The 17,201-nt window shown below is 54.1% G+C and overlaps 1 protein-coding gene across 6 annotated transcripts in view; it reads right to left on the reverse strand.

The window, feature by feature from the left end:
* Positions 1 to 3,042: 3,042 nt before the first annotated feature.
* Positions 3,043 to 17,201, reverse strand: part of IQCE (IQ motif containing E) — a 69,924-nt gene continuing 55,765 nt past the window's right edge. For 4 of the 6 annotated variants that reach the window (XM_049903074.1, XM_049903076.1, XM_049903072.1 and 1 more), the window contains 7 exons: positions 14,724 to 14,747; positions 10,825 to 10,935; positions 10,143 to 10,217; positions 9,933 to 10,048; positions 8,282 to 8,385; positions 7,783 to 7,872; positions 3,043 to 3,357 (listed from right to left, as the gene is read on the reverse strand). In XM_049903074.1, the coding sequence (XP_049759031.1) occupies positions 3,191 to 3,357; positions 7,783 to 7,872; positions 8,282 to 8,385; positions 9,933 to 10,048; positions 10,143 to 10,217; positions 10,825 to 10,935; positions 14,724 to 14,747 (687 nt within the window). In that variant the 3' untranslated portion in view covers positions 3,043 to 3,190. The other 2 variants (XM_049903075.1, XM_049903073.1) reach the window with 2 other exon arrangements.

Raw genomic sequence — 17,201 nt, forward strand, 5'->3', positions numbered from 1 at the left:
TTCTGCCCTCTGCTGGTCACAGGTGTCCTTGCAGCTGGACTACCCACATGCCTCTGAGAGCACTAGTTTGGTCACTGCTCTGAGTTCATGGTGATGCGGAGGTGTTGCCCTGGAAACCAGCACAAAGTGGCTGTGACCTCCACGCACCTGGGTGGGTCCATGCCTGGGCCTGCACTGGCGCCGATCGCCTGGGTGAGACCCCTTTCTCCTGGACTCTCCATTCTTCTCCCATTCTCATTCCCTGCCTGTGGCTCCAGAGGGCTCCTGGGAGGGGTGGGCCCCTTGTGAGCGGGCACAGGGTCTGAAGGCCTGTTCCTTGGAGCCGCTGAGGGAGGAAGAGGGCAGAGCTATCCTCCTCTCCAGCTGAGTTTCCTCTGGCCGCTCCCTCTGCCAGTGGTCCTGTGCGCAGCTGGTGCAGGACTCAAAGTTAGTGCCAGGACCACCCTGCCACCGCTCCTCATGGGACACGGCATTTTCTCGTCAGACAGAGCCATGGTGGTTACCTGGGGAAACCCCAGAGCGGCTGGCAGGGGGTCCACATGGAGCACCAGGACATCCAAAGACGAGGTGAGGACCCACGGTGGAGGCATCATTTTCTGAGGTAACCTCGAGACTGCATAGGCGCTTCTAATGGAGAAATCTACATATTCATGGCTTTCAGGGCCTTTTCTTGGGGAAAAAGCCCTCAGGCTGACCTGGTTTTCTCCTCAGATCTGCCCGTTGTCCAGGTGCCTGCAAGTCACAGTGCACAAGGACACATGGCCCCGTCTGCCACTCAGGAAGGGACCCAGCTCTGTGACGGAGCATCAGGAAGGGACCAAGGCCTGGGACAGAGGATCAGGAATGGGTCCAAGACCTTGAAACAGGGCGTCGGGAATGAAATGGGGCCCATGATGGGGCATCCTGCAGCTGGGCCAGGTGCTAGCCACGCTCCTGTTGCCCAGTACACCCTCTGTACACGCTCTCCTGGAACAGAGCCTGCCCGCCTCCCTGAGGGCAACTGAGTCTCCCTTGAGGCTCACAACCCAGACCTTCTGAGGCCACGAGCACCTCGGGGTGAGAAAGTAGCTGCAGAGATGCCTGTATGTAAATGGAGGCGGGGGGGTGGCCACAGCACGGGACTGAAGCCCCCCCAAGGAAAGTGTGAGGCTGGTGGCTGGGCCTTTGCTGTCCTCCTGGAGCTATGCTGGACAGAGTGGCTCCACCAGACTTTGGCTCTAAACTGGGGGGGTGGGCTGGGTGGTCTGGGCCAGAGGAAGAGACTGCGGAGGGGCAGCACTTGCTCCCTCCTCAATTCCCTGGGCGAGTGATCATTCAGGTCAGTGATGAGAAAGAAAAATGAAAACCGATCTGGCAGACCACAGAACAAACATACAAAAACACTGGACAAGCCAGGCCCCTGGCTGGATTTTTTAGCCAGTTATAAATTGGAGCCTGGGTCGCTACGAGTCGGAATCGACTCGATGGCACTGGGTGTGTTTATGTGGGGATGGCAGAGGGCTGAAGATGGCTGTGGTGACCTGTGCCTTCTGAGCCCTGCCTGATGCTACGCGGTGTGCAGGGCTGGGGTGGGGGGTCCCCACACTCCCATCAGGGAGAAGGGAGTAGAAGTCTCCCTGCCCCCACCAACAAGGCCCTGCTGCTGGTACAGTCAGAAGCCTTCCCACACTGTGGAGGAGGCCCCTTGAGTTTCCAAAAAAGGACTGGCCTAGGCCTGCCCTCCCTGCCCCTCAGGTTCAATGTCAGGATGCTGATGAGGGGCTGGGTGTCCTGTTTGCGGGGGTAGGACCCGGGATGAAACTATCGCCAGTGGGCAAAACTCTTGGAGAGCTGTCCACTCAGTCTCAGGGAGAACTTTCTAATATCAGATCTCTCCTAAGACTGGATAGACTGCCCACCTGGCAGAGGAGTTCTTGGGTCCTGGGGTCCAGCCAAGGCACCGTCAGGCCAAGTGGATTCCGTAGGAGAGATTCACTCCCCCAGACTTGGGGGTATGTGGGTCTGAATGCCCTCTGGAATCCTACCCAAGCCTGGGGTCACTCACAGTGACCCACCGGTAAGGGCCAAACTCAAGAACAAACCAAGGACTAAGCCAGAGAGTTTCCAGAAGGAACTCTCTGCCAAGCACAGCAAGCTGCTGGCCCCTGAGGGAATTCGACAGGCCCCTCTTCAGCAATGTGCACCCCACAAGGGGGCACAGACACTACGGTGGGGGGACTGTCCCTGGAAGCCAGGACACTGGTCACCACGGCTGCGAGTACTTGGCTTCTGTGTCGAATGGCCAGGCCGGCCTCCTCAGCCCTCCCCCTGCCCCTTCCCCTCCTCGGTGTGACCACGCAGTAAAAGCACCCACGACCAGGCTGTGGGAAGCAGCTCTTTCCGCTGCATTTTTCAAAACCAAATCTGCTTCTGTGGTTTTAACCTGGTGGTGTTTTTGTCTTACTCTAACCCCTGAAAGAATTCCACCCCAACTCCTCCCTGAGGAGCAGTGGTCCCTGGGAGTAGTGCCCAGTGGGGGTAGAAGCAGGAAGCATCAGGACACTGGTCCTTTCAGTGGCTCACTAGCTTCTGCAGGGCTGCGATGGCCTATGGGGCCAAGGGGGCCACCACCCTTCCCCAGGGGTGGCCTGTAGTGGCTGCGCTGTAGGGCTAAGGGGGACGCCACCCTCCCCTGGGTATCCAGCCTCATCTGACTCTCCTGAAAGGTGCAGCACGGGGACTCAGGTCTGACCCACTGCGTCCAGACCAGAGCAAACGCTGCTGGAGGTGACGTCAAGGATGACGAGTGGTGGTGACTTGCCATGCATCTGGGTCCACGGCAGCTCATGACAGGCTGGATGGGCCTGCGTCTCTGCAGGGCTCCTGTCCACCACCCCTCTAGGGCACCTGTGTCTGTCTGGCACAAAACTCACAACCCTGACTGCAGACCCAGGTGAGGAGATGGTACCCCCACCTGCTTCCCAAAGAAGGCAACGAAGGCATCTGGGACTCCCCCAACCAACAAACAAACACGCACATGAAGGAGCAGTGCCAGAGCCGGGGTAGAGGTGTTCAGTAGGTATTGCTGTTTTCTAACAAGGTAAATTATTTCTCCAATTGTGGTTACTATGTTCTCTAGAATGTGCTTTGTCCTTTCAGCCCTAACCTTACGCCAAAGGAGCCCCCGTGGTGTAGGGATGGCGGTCAGGGCCTAGGACGCAGAGCTCTTCTTCCCGGGCAGGGACGGGGAGATGACGACGTCATCAGAGTCATCCGAATGCACTTCGTCCACGGGGGGCGGCTCCTCAGGCTGGGACCCAGAGAGCCCAGGCGGCATCCTGGAGAGTGAGGGCTGGGACCTGGAGAGCTTGGGCTCCACTGGAACCAACAGAGAGAAGGGTGCATCAGAAACACCACCTCCACAGGTGGGGGGCCGGGTCTGGGGCTCTTCAGCTTCACCCAAGCCTCTCTCCCGCTGTGGACACTCCTATGACAGAGCACCAAGGGTGGGAAGACTCAGCTCCACCTGCTGCTCACCAGAAGGCCATCTCACTATCTACAGCCACACCCTCCTCCATCTCCAAACGCAGCCTGGAATATTCTGGCCATTCCCCCAAATCAAAACACCCGCACATGGTGAGGACGTGCCGGCATGAGGCAGCCCGTCTGCACTGCGGGCCCGGAGTTTGGTTCTCAGAGCGGAGTCCCAGGGCACCTAGAAGCACTGGTTTGCTTGCTGGAAAACACCGCCTCCTGACTGCTGCCTGGCTTGGGTGAGGAAGGGTGATGTGGGAGGTGGCACCAAAGGCCACCATGAGCTTTCAGAATGTTCTGCCATTCCCCCATTTTCTACCTGGTTCTTCATCACATCTACATTTTTCCAATCCTTTCATCTACCCTGGGAGGCCCTGGTGGCACAAATGGTTAAGCGTTTGATTACTAGCTGAGAGACTGGCAGTTCAAACCCATCTGGAGGCGCCTCAGAAGACAGGCTTGGTAATCTGCTTCTGAAAGATCACAGCCTTGAAAACCTTATCAAGCAGCTCTACTCTGCACACATAGGGTCTCCATGAGTTGGAATCAACTCCACGGAGCTAACAACAATCTACCCTGTGGAGGGAGGGCAATGGCAGGCCCCTGGGCTGGCGGCGGTGAGGCCAGCAGCCGCTGGCCCCTGGGCTTGGGGAGGGGAGCTCTCTCGCCAGAGGCAGAGGAAAGGCCTCCCGTTAACCACCTCGCAAAAGTCCAAGAAGCACTGCTGATGTGAGATAAAAGGGGAAGGAAATTACAGCTCGGCTATGCTTCAGACACCTGTGTGTCAGCGTTTTTTCTGCCACTTTTAAGGAAATTAATATTAGAGTCTTGTGAGATTAAAAACTTCTTTTTTTCTTCTAAGAGCACTTTTCCAGCCAGACCAAAGGCTGCCTGACTCACTCCTCACAAAGACACGTTCCCCCAGCAGAGGGGCAGCAGCAGAGCGGTACCTGTATGCACACCTGCCCACTCTGCTGGTGGGGCTGTAGTCACAGGAGGAATCGGCCACTCTGAGATGGTTTACAGTCAACAGAGGAGACAGGGCGGCGTAGGCAAACACTTCAGCCCTGCTCAGACCTAGCTGACGAGGAGTCTAATGATTGCTAAGGCTGGCCTGGGAGAATCAGCATGGCTCTGGGTTATGAAGCACAGTTTGAAGCCTTTGGGGCACTAGCACTATAGGACAGTCCCCGGGATGCCTGTGGGCGCTATAGGATGGTCCTCCGGGTTTCCACTTCGGTAAACTGTGGTGAAATGAGTTCCTTCACGTGACTTTTTGTCTTGGTTCTTTGGAAAAACAGCTTGAGAATTTTCCCCTCAAGCTCTGAGGGTTACCTTTGCTCTAGTTTTCTACCCCAGAGGGTTTACTTTTGTCCACGTTGATTGACATTTCCTGGGTAAGCTGTAAACAACTTGGTTTTGATACTTTTTGCCTGGCACTGGGTTGCAGCCTGCCTGTGATTGGTATGCTCTTTGCAGGAATTGGTCAATATACTATGCAAATGAAGTGACGATGTCGTTAGGTGCCTTCGAGTCGGTTCCGACTCATAGTGACCCTATGCACAACAGAACGAAACATTGCCTGGTCCTGAGCCACCCTCACAATCGTTGTTATGCCTGAGCTCATTGTTGCAGCCACTGTGTCAATCCACCTCGTTGAGGGTCTTCCTCTTTTCTGCTGACCCTGTACTCTGCCAAGCATGATGTCCTTCTCCAGGGACTGATCCCTCCTGACAACATGTCCAAAGCATGTAAGATGCAGTCTCTCCATCCTTGCCTCTAAGGAGCATTCTGGCTGTACTTCTAAGAGGTGACTATAGACTATGCAAATGAAGTGCCTATGGCCTACTGAGAGGGGATTGGTCAGTTTAAGGCCCTGGTGAGAGGGCTATGCCTTGAAATTGACCAGGAGTTTGCTAATATGTGCAGCCAACCCCACAAAGGTTAGCGAACAGGAAGAGAAGGAAGAAAACAGAGGAGAAAAGGCAAGAGACACAGGAAGAGAACAAGCCGAGATAGGAGGCGAGGAACCTCCTAAAAGAGCTGTACCACAGCTCGAGAGCTCTAACACTGAAGACAGCAAGAGGCCTGCAAGTGGCCCTGCAGCAGAGCTGGTGGTGACAGGCCCGGAAGGGACCTTCTAGCAGAGTCAGTGGTGACGATGGAAACCTGCTGCTAGAAGTGCAGCTAGGAGAGCTGAACAAAACTGCTCCATTGGCCATGAGCTGGATTAGACAGCAGTGGACAGGCTGATGGCAAGGAGGCCAAAAGCAGAGAGGCCTGTCCTGAGGGGGCCAAGAGGAGGCCTGTCCTGGGGGCTGAGGGGGGGGCCTGTCCTGAGGAGGCTGAGGTGGTGGTGGGGCTTGTCCTGAGGGGGCTGAGAGAGAGGGCCTGTCCTCAGGAGGCTGAGAGGGAGAGCCTGTCCTGAGGGGACTGAGAGGGAGTGCCTGTCCTGAGGGGGCTGAGAGGGAGAGCCTGTCCTGAAGGGCCTGAGAGGGGGACCTGTCCTCAGGAGACTGACAGGGAGAGCCTGTCCTGAGGCGGCTGAGAGGGGGACCTGTCCTCAGGAGACTGACAGGGAGAGCCTGTCCTGAAGGGCCTGAGAGGGGGACCTGTCCTCAGGAGACTGACAGGGAGAGCCTGTCCTGAAGGGCCTGAGAGGGGGACCTGTCCTCAGGAGACTGACAGGGAGAGCCTGTCCTGAGGCGGCTGAGAGGGAGAGCCTGTCCTGAGCGGCCTGAGAGGGGGACCTGTCCTCAGAAGGCTGAGAGGGAAAGCCTGTCTTGAGGGGGCTGAGAGGTGGGCCTGTCCTCAGGGGGCTGAGAGGGAGAGCCTGTCCTGAGCGGCCTGAGAGGGGGACCTGTCCTCAGAAGGCTGAGAGGGAAAGCCTGTCTTGAGGGGGCTGAGAGGTGGGCCTGTCCTCAGGGGGCTGAGAGGGAGAGCCTGTCCTGAGCGGCCTGAGAGGGGGACCTGTCCTCAGAAGGCTGAGAGGGAAAGCCTGTCTTGAGGGGGCTGAGAGGTGGGCCTGTCCTCAGGGGGCTGAGAGGGAGAGCCTGTCCTCAGGGGGCTGAGAGGGGGACCTGTCCTCAGGGGGCTGAGAGGGAGAGCCTGTCCTCAGGGGGCTGAGAGGGAGGGCCTGTCCTCAGGGGGCTGAGAGGAAGAGCCTGTCCTGAGGGGGCTGAGAGGGAGAACCTGTCCTGAGGGGGCTGAGGGGGGGGCCTGTCCTCAGGGGGCTGAGAGGGAGGGCCTGTCCTGAGGGGGTTGAGAGGGGGACCTGTCCTGAGGAGGCTGCAGGTGGGGGGGCCTGTCCTGAGGGGGCTGAGAGGGAGAGCCTGTCCTGAGGGGGCTGAGAGGGAGAGCCTGTCCTGAGGGGGCTGAGAGGGAGAGCCTGTCCTGAGGGGGCTGAGAAGGAGGGCCTGTCCTCAGGGGGCTGAGAGGGGGGCCTGTCCTCAGGGGGCTGAGAGGGGGACCTGTCCTCAGGGGGCTGAGAGGGGGTCTGCATGGCTAAGAAGGGGCATGCATGCCAGAGAGAAGGGCTTACTTGCTTGCATGGCCAAGAGGAGCAGAAAGAGCTATCCTGCACTGAAGAAGGGAGGGATATGCTCTCTAGTTCAGGGAGCCTTCCAGATTTTTCCTACATGCTTCCTGATCCTGATCCTGATCCGGAGCTGCAGCCTGTTGGTCCTGATCAGGAGTTGTACTCTGTTGCTTCCTTAATAAACCATTAACTGTACGTATGATCTGTGAGCTCTGTGTGGTCGCTGCAATGGATTATGGAACCCAGCAGAGAAGTGGAATGCCATGAGAGGGATGGCTGAAGTGGAATTGGTAAAAGGGTTGGAGAGAGGAGGTATGTCTGACATCTACCTCACAGGAACCAGGCTTGTGCTGATGCTGATTCTCACTGTCTCCCATGAAGTCAAGCAAGGTTTGGTGCCGCAGCAATATAATGGCATCCTCACATCTTCCTTTAAATCCCTGTACTGCCTGTCCTTCACTGAGTTTGAAACTGGAGGTTTTGGAAAGAATATCAAAGCTCATGCTGACAAAGCTAGAAGAATCGACTGAAACAGATGAAATGCAATTTCAAACATGGGGATTTCAGATCAGGTCTGGTGTAAAATTGTTGGCTCATGTAGGACATTCTCCAAGACATAGCCCCTGACAGCTCAGTGACCTGGGAAGGAAGGGGCAGCTCCTAACAAGGAAAGAAATGCCTGGCCGAGGGCGGCTATCCTCCCTGCCTCCCCTGCCAGGTGGTGCACTTACCTACTGCGGGCTCCCCCGGCGTCAGGGCCTCCTCCTCGGCTGCAGACTCCTCCACAGTCTCCCCAGTGCTGGCCTCGCTGTCATCCTGAACTACAAAGACAGGTGAGTCAGAGCACAGATCTACACAAAGGCGTGCTGACAACGGGTAGGATGTGCACACTCATCTGACGTTCTTGCCCTAGGATGTTTCTGGTTTAGAAAAGCAGCTTCCTTTTGTGGTTTTCCTTTATATTAAGCACTACTCCATACCCTTACCTGTCTCTGATTCTATCTTTAAGACCAAAGAACTCAGCATAGGAAAGTCCTTCACTGGAAACATGCCCACGCGAGACGAGCCTGATAGCTCAGCACCTGGTCAAGGTGTCTCCTCGGCTTGAGGCGACAGCTGCAGGAGGGACGACTCACTCTCGTGTCCTCACACAGCCCCACACTCCCTGAAGGTGGCAGCTCACAACTTAACATGCAGTGGGCCAGCCTCAAGGAAGTGAGGTAGAATTACCAGGAGAGGCTGCGAGGGAGGGCGGGGAGGAGGCGTCCCTGTTCACTGTAGACGCAGATGTCTTCTTAGCAGAAGCTTCGGTGGCTGTCCTTTGACCAGGAGCACTAGAAAAGAGAGACAAGCTCCAGCTGACTCTGGCTTTAAGGAATGTGAACACGGGTCTGACGCCTACACTAGGTGCTATGGATTGAATTGTGTTGCTCAAAAATATGTGTTGTGAATCCAATCCCTATACCTATGGTTATAATTCCATTTGGGAATGGGTTTTCTTTGTCATGCTAATGAGGCAGTAAAGGGTGTGTCTTAGATTAATCGCTTTTGAGATACAAAAGAGATTAAACAAGCAAGGAAGCAGAGCAGAGATGGGGAAGGATAGACGCCATGACACAAGAAGATCACCAAGGAGCCCAGGTACAGAAGAGACAAGACCTTCCCACAGAGCCGACAGAGAGAGGGCCTTCCCCTGAAGCCAGCACCCTGAGTTCGGATATCTAGCCTCCTAAGTGTGAGAAAAAAAATTTGTTTGTTAAAGCCACCCACTTGTGGTATTGGTTATAGCAACACTAGGTAGCTAAGATACTGGGGTAACACCAATGTGCTGGGAGGTGGCTGTCCAGGCAGCCTTGGAGTTCAATGACCCAGAATACCAGGATCCCAGCTGGAGAGCTCAGAAAGGCCCTGTCAGCCTGCAATGGACCTAGGAACTTGCTGGCTGGGGCATCTCCCCTTCCTGCTCTGTCTCTCAGGGCCCAGTGGCTCTGGGCAGGGCTTGGGTGCTGACTTCCCTTGCAGGGCCAGCTGCCCCATCCCCAGTAGACACAGTCACAAGACATACAGCAGCTTCCCCTCCAGCAATGGCTAACTACCAGGGTGGGAGCCCTGGCCTGGGGTGAGGATTAAGACTGTCCCGGTGACAGGGGCTCCGACAGTGGCATCTGGCACTCTTTCTGCAGGGAGGAGCAGCAGACTGAAAAGCTACTGGTGACACTGTTTGCCACGTGGGGTAGGACGGACACGCAGGGCAGGGTGGGGTAGGGCACGGGGACAGGGAGGCCGCTTCCCACCTGAGAACCAGCCCTGGGTCTGGTCTGCTCCTGGGCCTGCAACAGCCCTGCCCTCGTGTTCTGGGAGACACTCTCTGGGCCTCAAAGTAAATCCCACTCTGCCCAAGGCGACCTAAACAAGAGGGTCCTGGCACCTACACAGAAGGCCTGGAGGCTGCCACCTGAAACAAGTGTGCGTTGCTGTAGGGAGCTGCTGGTAACACCCACATCCTGCCGAACACAGATTACATCACACTTCTCTTTAAAAAGGAACGTGTTAACACAGGCAGCCAGCCAGTTACAAGCCAGTGGATACCTGAGCTATATGTCTGAAGAAACAAATCCAGAAACACCTCTTCCCATGGGTCAGAACTGTGGCCCTTTCCGCAGCAACTGGGCAATGGGAACTTTCCCAAAGTCATGGCTTTCACCATGGCTAATGACCCGCTCTCAGTGGCAGGCACCCACGAACTTGCTGCTCACTTGCCCGTCTCCAGGATGGTGCTCGGGTGGCTTTCAGGGTGGCTGGCCTCCTGCATGGCCTCTGCCCCCACGTCCCCTCCTGATGTGGAAGGCAGAACTGTCCTGTGGATGGCTGCCCAACTCACCCTGGCCTGGTCCGCGCCAAGTGTGCCCGGAAGACAGACTGGACCAGCGTGACGGCTTTCTCTAGCTCCGCACTGTCTGGGGTGATGCGTCTCTGACTGCTGGGTGTGGCAGGGTGCTGCAACAACAGTGGAAGGAGGCAGCTCTAAGCCCCGCCCACCACACCCCCTCCAAGGGGCCCAGCTGACACTAATGATGTGGTCAGCACTCACCTGATGGTGGGCTCTGAACTCTAGAGATTCTTGATGTACGTCTTGTCTTTTGACAGAGGAGGTAGGAGGCCGGGGCTGATATGGAGAGCTTACATGTTTCTGATTTTTTTTAAGCTTCTATCTTAACCAGAAGGTCCCTGGATGGTGCAAACGCTTTGCATTCGGCTGCTAACCTATAGGTTGGCGGTTCAAACCCACCTAGTGGCTCCATGGAAGAGGCCTGGTGATCTGGTGTTAAGATCACGGCCACTGACAACCCTATGGAGCAGTTCTACCCTGTAGCACATGGGGTCACCATGAGCCAGAGTCCACTTGATGGCAATGGGTTTGGTTTTTATGGTTTCCTTAACCACAAGATGGGCATGCTACTTTGTCTCTGGTTCCTCAAAGCCATCCTGCCTCTAAAGCTAAATCAATTGCGGGCCTGAACCTGGGGCAGAACTGCCTTGCTTGATAGTGCTAAGGGATGGTGTGTGAGAAGGGGTGGCACGTGAAGAGGGGTGGTATGCGAGGGGAGGTGGAGTGTGAGAAGAGTGGTGTGTGGGTGGAGTGGCGTGTGAGGCGTACCCCTTGGACCGGCAGAAGCCAAGAGTGAACAATGCCCTGTGCTCTCAGCTGGTAAAGTGCGTGGAAACGAGAAGTGGGGGGGATGTCAGGTCTGAGCCCCGCGCCCTGACGTTACCTGCAACGGGGGACTTGGCGTGCTGGGAGGTGGGGAACCACAGGCTCTTCTGGCCAGAAGCTGGGCCCGCACAAGGTGTCCCCGGAAAGCTGCCTGAAGTACGACGGCTGCCTGGTGGGAGAGGAGGAGAGAGGAAACAGAGGTGAATTTTCCTGGGAGATGGCAGTTTCAGATGAAAGAAATTTCCAGAGGGAGACATGGTAACAGCAGAGAAAACGACTGCCCTTACTATTGCGCAGTCACAGATGGTGGTACGAGAGCCTTTCTCTCTCTCTCACCCCAAACCTCCTCCGGCCAGGAGCATGCCACTGCTCTGGAGAGAAAAACCCGCAGGTGCCTGATCCCTCAGTAAATGGAAGCTTGGATTATAAATGAATTAACTGTATCCGTTCGATGCAATTCAATTCAGCCGTTAATACCAGTCCATGTTTTACACATAGTTATCTTTTCACGGTGGAAGAGTTTATTCTATCTTCATGTACTTTTAATACATCATTGCTGTTGTTAGGGGCCATCGGATCGATTCTGCCAATTGGTCCATTGTGACAGAGTAGAACTGCCCCATAGGGTTTCCTAAGCGGCAACCTTTATGGAAGCTGACCGCGACATCTTTCTCCTGAGGAGGCACTGGGTGGGTTTGAACCATCAATCTTTTGGTTAGCAGCCGAGTGCTTAGTTGTTGCACCACCAGGGCAGGGTACAGCAGAATCCCTAGAGCTACAGCAAGGGAATTATTTATCCTTGGACCTTAATCCTAAATGATTTTCCTAAGAAACATACATAGATGCTCTAAAACCAAAAACCAAACCCAGCGCCATCGAGTCGATTCCGACTCATAGCAACCCTATAGGACAGAGTAGAACTGCCCGATAGAGTTTCCAAGGAGCGCCTGGCAGATCTGAACTGCCAACCTCTTGGTTAGCAGACGTAGCACTTAAACACTATACTACCAGGGTTAGTTCTGAAATCAGCCTTCTGGGGACAGCACTTTTTTTTTCAAAAGTCAATTTTGAGTGATCCCACTTCTAGCCTTGGTTAGAAATACCACAGCTTGACAAAGGACTTAAAACTGACTTAACATTTTAAGAGAACAACAAGCAATCACATCGAGTGCAGATACAATATGAGCTTAGACGTCTAGATGCTTCTATATTAACTACCAAAAAACAACAAAACCAAAAAGCATCTTTGTTTTTTTTTTAAAGACAAGGCAAGGGAAATGTCAGAAACACAGGGTTAAGAAACAAAGCACCACAAAGGAAGGCGAGAGAACATCAGTTAATAAGGACAAAACAACCCACTAAAAACCTGTTGGACACTTGGACTAACCCAGTAAGGCTACTGCTAGTTATGGGGTGCCTCTCTGCCTCAGCTTGAGAGGTGAGGAGCTGTTGTTGGGTGCTATTGAGTCGATTTTGACTCATAACGACCCCATGTGACAGAGTAGAACTGCCCCATAGGATTTCCTAGGCTGTAATCTTTACAGAAGCAGATCGCCAGGCCTTTTTCCTGCAGAGGCGCTGGGTGAGTTGGGTTGCTAACCTTTTGGTTAGCAGCCAAGCACTTAACCGTTGCACCACGAGGGCTCCCTTGGGGGAATGCAAGTTGCTAAAATGATACCAACCAGAGCGTGGCAGAGAGGGGAGCTGGTACTCTCGGCAGTACTTCCTGAGTGCTGTGTTTAACCCACATGCTGCAGCAATGCTGGAAAGTGCTTTCTCTCTCACACCTTACAATGACCCCAGGAGGGTTAACGCCAACATTCCCATCTAATAAATGAGGGAAGCTGAGTCGTAGTCCGACATCATGTGACTCCTCTGGTGCCTGCAGAGAGGCAGGGACTGGGGCCCAGGCCTGCTGATGCCACGTCCTCCCACTGCTGTGGGGTGGGATCTCACAGAACACCCCTGGGGGCCACACACTTCGCACACACTGTCACACTGAACCCTCACATGGCTCTCAAAAGCAGGTTACTGTCATTATCTTTACTTCAGAGATGAGAAAACAGAAGCTTCAGGAGGGTACATGTGAAGAGGTAAGGCGGAATATGACAGACAACTGCAGGAACAGAGGCCCAAGGGAGCCTGGTGGAGGTGTGGTTGCCCTGGTGGAGGCGTGATCGCCCAGGTGGAGGCGTGGTCGCCCGGGCGGAGGCGTGGCTTCAGATATGTGCATAGACAGACAGTTATGCTTACAGAGGAGACAAGTAGGTTTGGTAGTGTGGGATGAGGAAGGTCTCCCTCTACTACTTATGGTAAAATACATATAACATAAAAAGTGCCACTTTAACCATCTGAAGGTCAGTGTGAAGTGGGAGTGATTCTAATGTAGCCCATGAACTCGGGTGAGCAGTGAGGGAGGCAGGTAGGGATGGGGGACAAGGCAGAAGGTCAATGTGTCAGAGATCTTGGGGTGGGGAGGGTCTTAGAATTGGTGGCACAGGTGTACAATGGAAGTACCTGGAAGATGGGAGGTGAAGGTCAGAGAGTAGGACATTTGAAATTGCAATTCTGGCCTGGTTAGGAGACGGATATGACCCCAAGTGGACGACTGGGGGTTGGAGGGAGCAGGCCCAGGCCGCAGGAGCCAGGTGTTGTGGTGGCAACTGAGGTGGTGGCTGCCGTGGCTGGGACTGAGAGGAGTGGTACAGGGGGTGCTCTCTAAGGGGCGAGGTGGTACGATGGTTTGGCAGCCAGCAGCCTGCTAACGGAGGGAGGCCTGCGCCATTTGAACGGGGACCTTGGACACTCATGCCCCTCACGGAAACCTGGGACTGTGAGCCTGCCACACGCTGAAGACACGTGTCCAGTGGCTGCCTGACTGTGGACTGGGCACCCCGGGAGGGATCCCTGGAGCCTAGCAGAGAGCCTGGCGACAGCAGGGGCCCAAAACCTCCACGTGAGGTGCCTGAGTGCAGGGCTTGCTCAAGGTTAAAGGGACAGTAATTGATGCAGGCAAGTTAAATCTGGCCACTCAGGCCACACACTCTCCCAGTTCTGGGTGCGTATCAGCATCATCCGTGGTGTCTCCTGGGCCCCCAACCTCAGATACTCCAGTTTAATTGGGAAGACTAGGAAGGGGCTCCCAGCAGAGCTGGGAATAAGAAGGTATCAGAAGCCTCGGAGCCTGTACCCACACCCTTAGAGTTGCGAGACTATGGCCAAATGGAAACAGGGCACCCCACCCACCTCTGTAACCTGGGATTGCAACTGCTACCCAGAAGGAATCCCAAAAGAAGGGGGAAAGTGCTGAGAGGCCATCAAGCCTTTTTAACAAAGATTTTATTTTGTAGCTCCTCACAAAAAAGTGGTCATGTCTTAGCACTGTATCATTCAAGATTCCATTTACTCTCTGCCCTTCATAAAACATCGGTTTGCTCTAACTCATGCTTCCTAACTCCGTTCCCCAGATACCCTCTTCACCAGGCACACCTGTCTCACCTCTCGCTCAGTGAGCTCCTATGCACCCTGCAAAACCCTGCTCAAGGCCACCTCCTTTGCAGACCTCCCTGGCATTGGCATGTGGAACTGGCAGCCCCTGCAGTGCCATGGACGCAGCTCTGAGCCACACTCTCCCCCCAAATCACAGCAACTTGTTGACCTGCCTGTCTTAATGTCTCCCTCTGTTGGAGGACCTATCAGACTGCTTGGCACAAGCTGATGATCAGTACAGTGTGTTGAGGGAATGACTGAATAAATGAATTTTGGAAGTATGAAGTCACCCAAATATTTATTTAATGCTAACATTACTCATGTATTTTAAACTTCATGTTGGGCTCTGGTCTGAGTTCAGGCAACTAAGTACTTTGTGGCCTCCTCAAATACCCCTCTGTTACTTTATTCCACGTGAGGACACTCTGCGCATTATATTCTGAGACTGGTGAAACAGCCTTTACTTACCTCATCCAGAACAGCCTCTTTTTTCTGGAATAAAGAAATAAAGTGTGAATTAGCGTAAGAAGGATGAATTTCCCACAGTGTAGTCTTCATTTCTGGGTCTTACCACCATGACACGTCAACAAGGGCTGGAAAAGTACTGTGAGGACACAAAGAACTGCGGCAACAACCACCCCCTTTGCCCATCCCGCCCCTGCCTCCCCCATCTGAGCTCCTATGATGCCCTGCAGGTCCTGGACTCCTGACGTGCCTTGCTGATGGTACCCGAGGAACCAAATCTGTGACGATGACTAGGCCATGGTGACCTCTCTTGCCCTAAGCTAATGGTGTGGTGCGTGTCTGGGCGGCTGGCTGCTCTTGACTGGCCATCCCAGTCACCACTCTGGGAGGCCAGGATGTGCAGGTGCTATGAGGCTGGTGCAGGTCAACACAGGAGAGCATTTCTAATGATGAGCACTGTCCTGACCTGGGTGCCCTCTCTGATTGGGCTGCAGAGTGGCTGGACACCTGGTGGTGATGCCACAAGGGGACACCTGTCTGGAGCCGGGGTCACTGGCTCCCAGGTTGACTGATCGTCAAAGTTACCTGGAGACTAGAAATGGAGAAGGATTAACTGCCTCCCATGAACTACTGCCCCCCTTTACCTTGAGACCTGAAGAACTGGATGGTGCCCAACTACCAGTGCTGAACGTTTCAATCAAGGATTCCATAGAAGAATCCTGATCAAAAAGGGGAAAAGTAAGGAACGACATTTCAAATTCTTACAGAATCCAGTCTCAATCGATCTGCTGAGACTACAGGAACCCCCCAATCTATCGCTCTGAGAAAATCTTCAAACCATGAACTGAAACTGTCCCCTGAAGTCATCTTTAAACTAAACAACTGCTTAGCTAAATTTGTAAAGAATGTTTACCGTGAGCATTGCGCTCTCTTAAAGAATTCTCTCTGTGACATCGAACTGTCAACAGTAACTCTAAAGCACAGACGAGAAGCTTAGGGAGCAGTGAGTCTGAGTCAATGGTGGTGAGACAATATGGGCAGAAATAGTGAGAATGGTGACACAATGTGAAGAATGTAACCAATATCATTGTGCTATACATGTAGAAACTGATGAATGGGTATATATCCTGCTCTGTATATTTCCACCAAAATTAAAAAAAAAAAAAGATAAAAACTATCATCTGGGGACTTAAAAAAGGTCTCTCGGGCTACCCCAGTAGACTGGATCAGAGTCACCAGAGACGGCCCCAGGAACATGTATTTTCAGAAGCAGACAAAGGCCGAGTCCCTCCTGATGTGAACCTCTGAGATCCAATGTGTATGTGGTGGCCAGTGGCCACACTGGAAGACACAGTCATTAGCCAGCTTCAGTGCAGGCTGAGGGGATGCCCAAGTATGTCACAGCAAAGGGCCGGCCCCTCGACAGAGCAGGGCAAATGGAGCAGCAGGACCAGCCGGGTGTGAAGAGAAGCAAAGGGAAGATACGCCTAATGATAAAAGCAGCAATAAAGACGGTGGCCAAGATGGCATCAGACAGCTGATAAGGATGGATATTGGCGAGGATATTGCTGGGGAACGGAAAGAGCCGAGATATTCAGCACGAGAAGAGTACCAGCTGAAGAACGGCAATGTTCCACGAGTGAGAAAGATAAACAGACGCCACCCTGTCACAGAACCGACTTTCTGAGTTGCCGCGTGTGGTGCGTTAGCTACTGAGGTAGCCGATGTGGAGGTGGTTAATCTCAAGTTTGAGCTGTGGTGTGGAAGTCTGCGGTAGCAGATTAAAAGTCTCTAGGAGTTCAAAGTCTTCCTCAGGTGTCACCCAGTCACCCCAGTTGCCTGTTGTGAATCTGAGAGGACGGGACTGAGGAAGATGATGGAGCATGAGGAGACCCCATTTCTCCTCAGGCAGCCAACCTGTAAACTCGGAGATCTTACTCAGAGTTATTCAGAATTGGGGTCTCTCAGGAGCAGCTGTCAGGGCAGATGCCTCCTATCCCTTGTAAAACAGACTGTGGCCCTGAGCTGCCCCCTCCCCGGAAGCCCCGGAAAGGGGAGCTGTGGGTGACTTCAAATCCTCCATAGCTGTTCTTAAGCATCAAGCTGACCATGGAGTACCCCTCAACTCGCTGGTCAACGTTCGGATACCAACAGAGGGGTCAGTGACCCAGAGCGGTCGGGGGTGAGCCACTGGCTGCCAACATCTCTGCCCTGAAGAGCTAGATTCCCTGTAACTGCCCGGCCTCACCTCTGCCAGCTGCCCCCTTGTGAGCTAACAGATGGCTCCGGGAAGCAGGCCACTCTCTGCTGTCTACCTGGCAATGGAGTCCTGTGCCTTCTTCAGAAACCAGCTCAAAGGTGGACCCATCCCCAAGACCCTTCTCCCCTCCCAGCAGGACCAGGCGTTCCCTGCACTGTGGCCCCAGGTGGTCCTCTTGCTTTCTCTCTCTCTGTCTCTCGCAGTCTCTCAGCACTGACTAC

The sequence above is a fragment of the Elephas maximus genome, chromosome 12 (genome assembly GCF_024166365.1).
Source record: "Elephas maximus indicus isolate mEleMax1 chromosome 12, mEleMax1 primary haplotype, whole genome shotgun sequence".
Lineage (NCBI taxonomy): Eukaryota > Metazoa > Chordata > Mammalia > Proboscidea > Elephantidae > Elephas > Elephas maximus.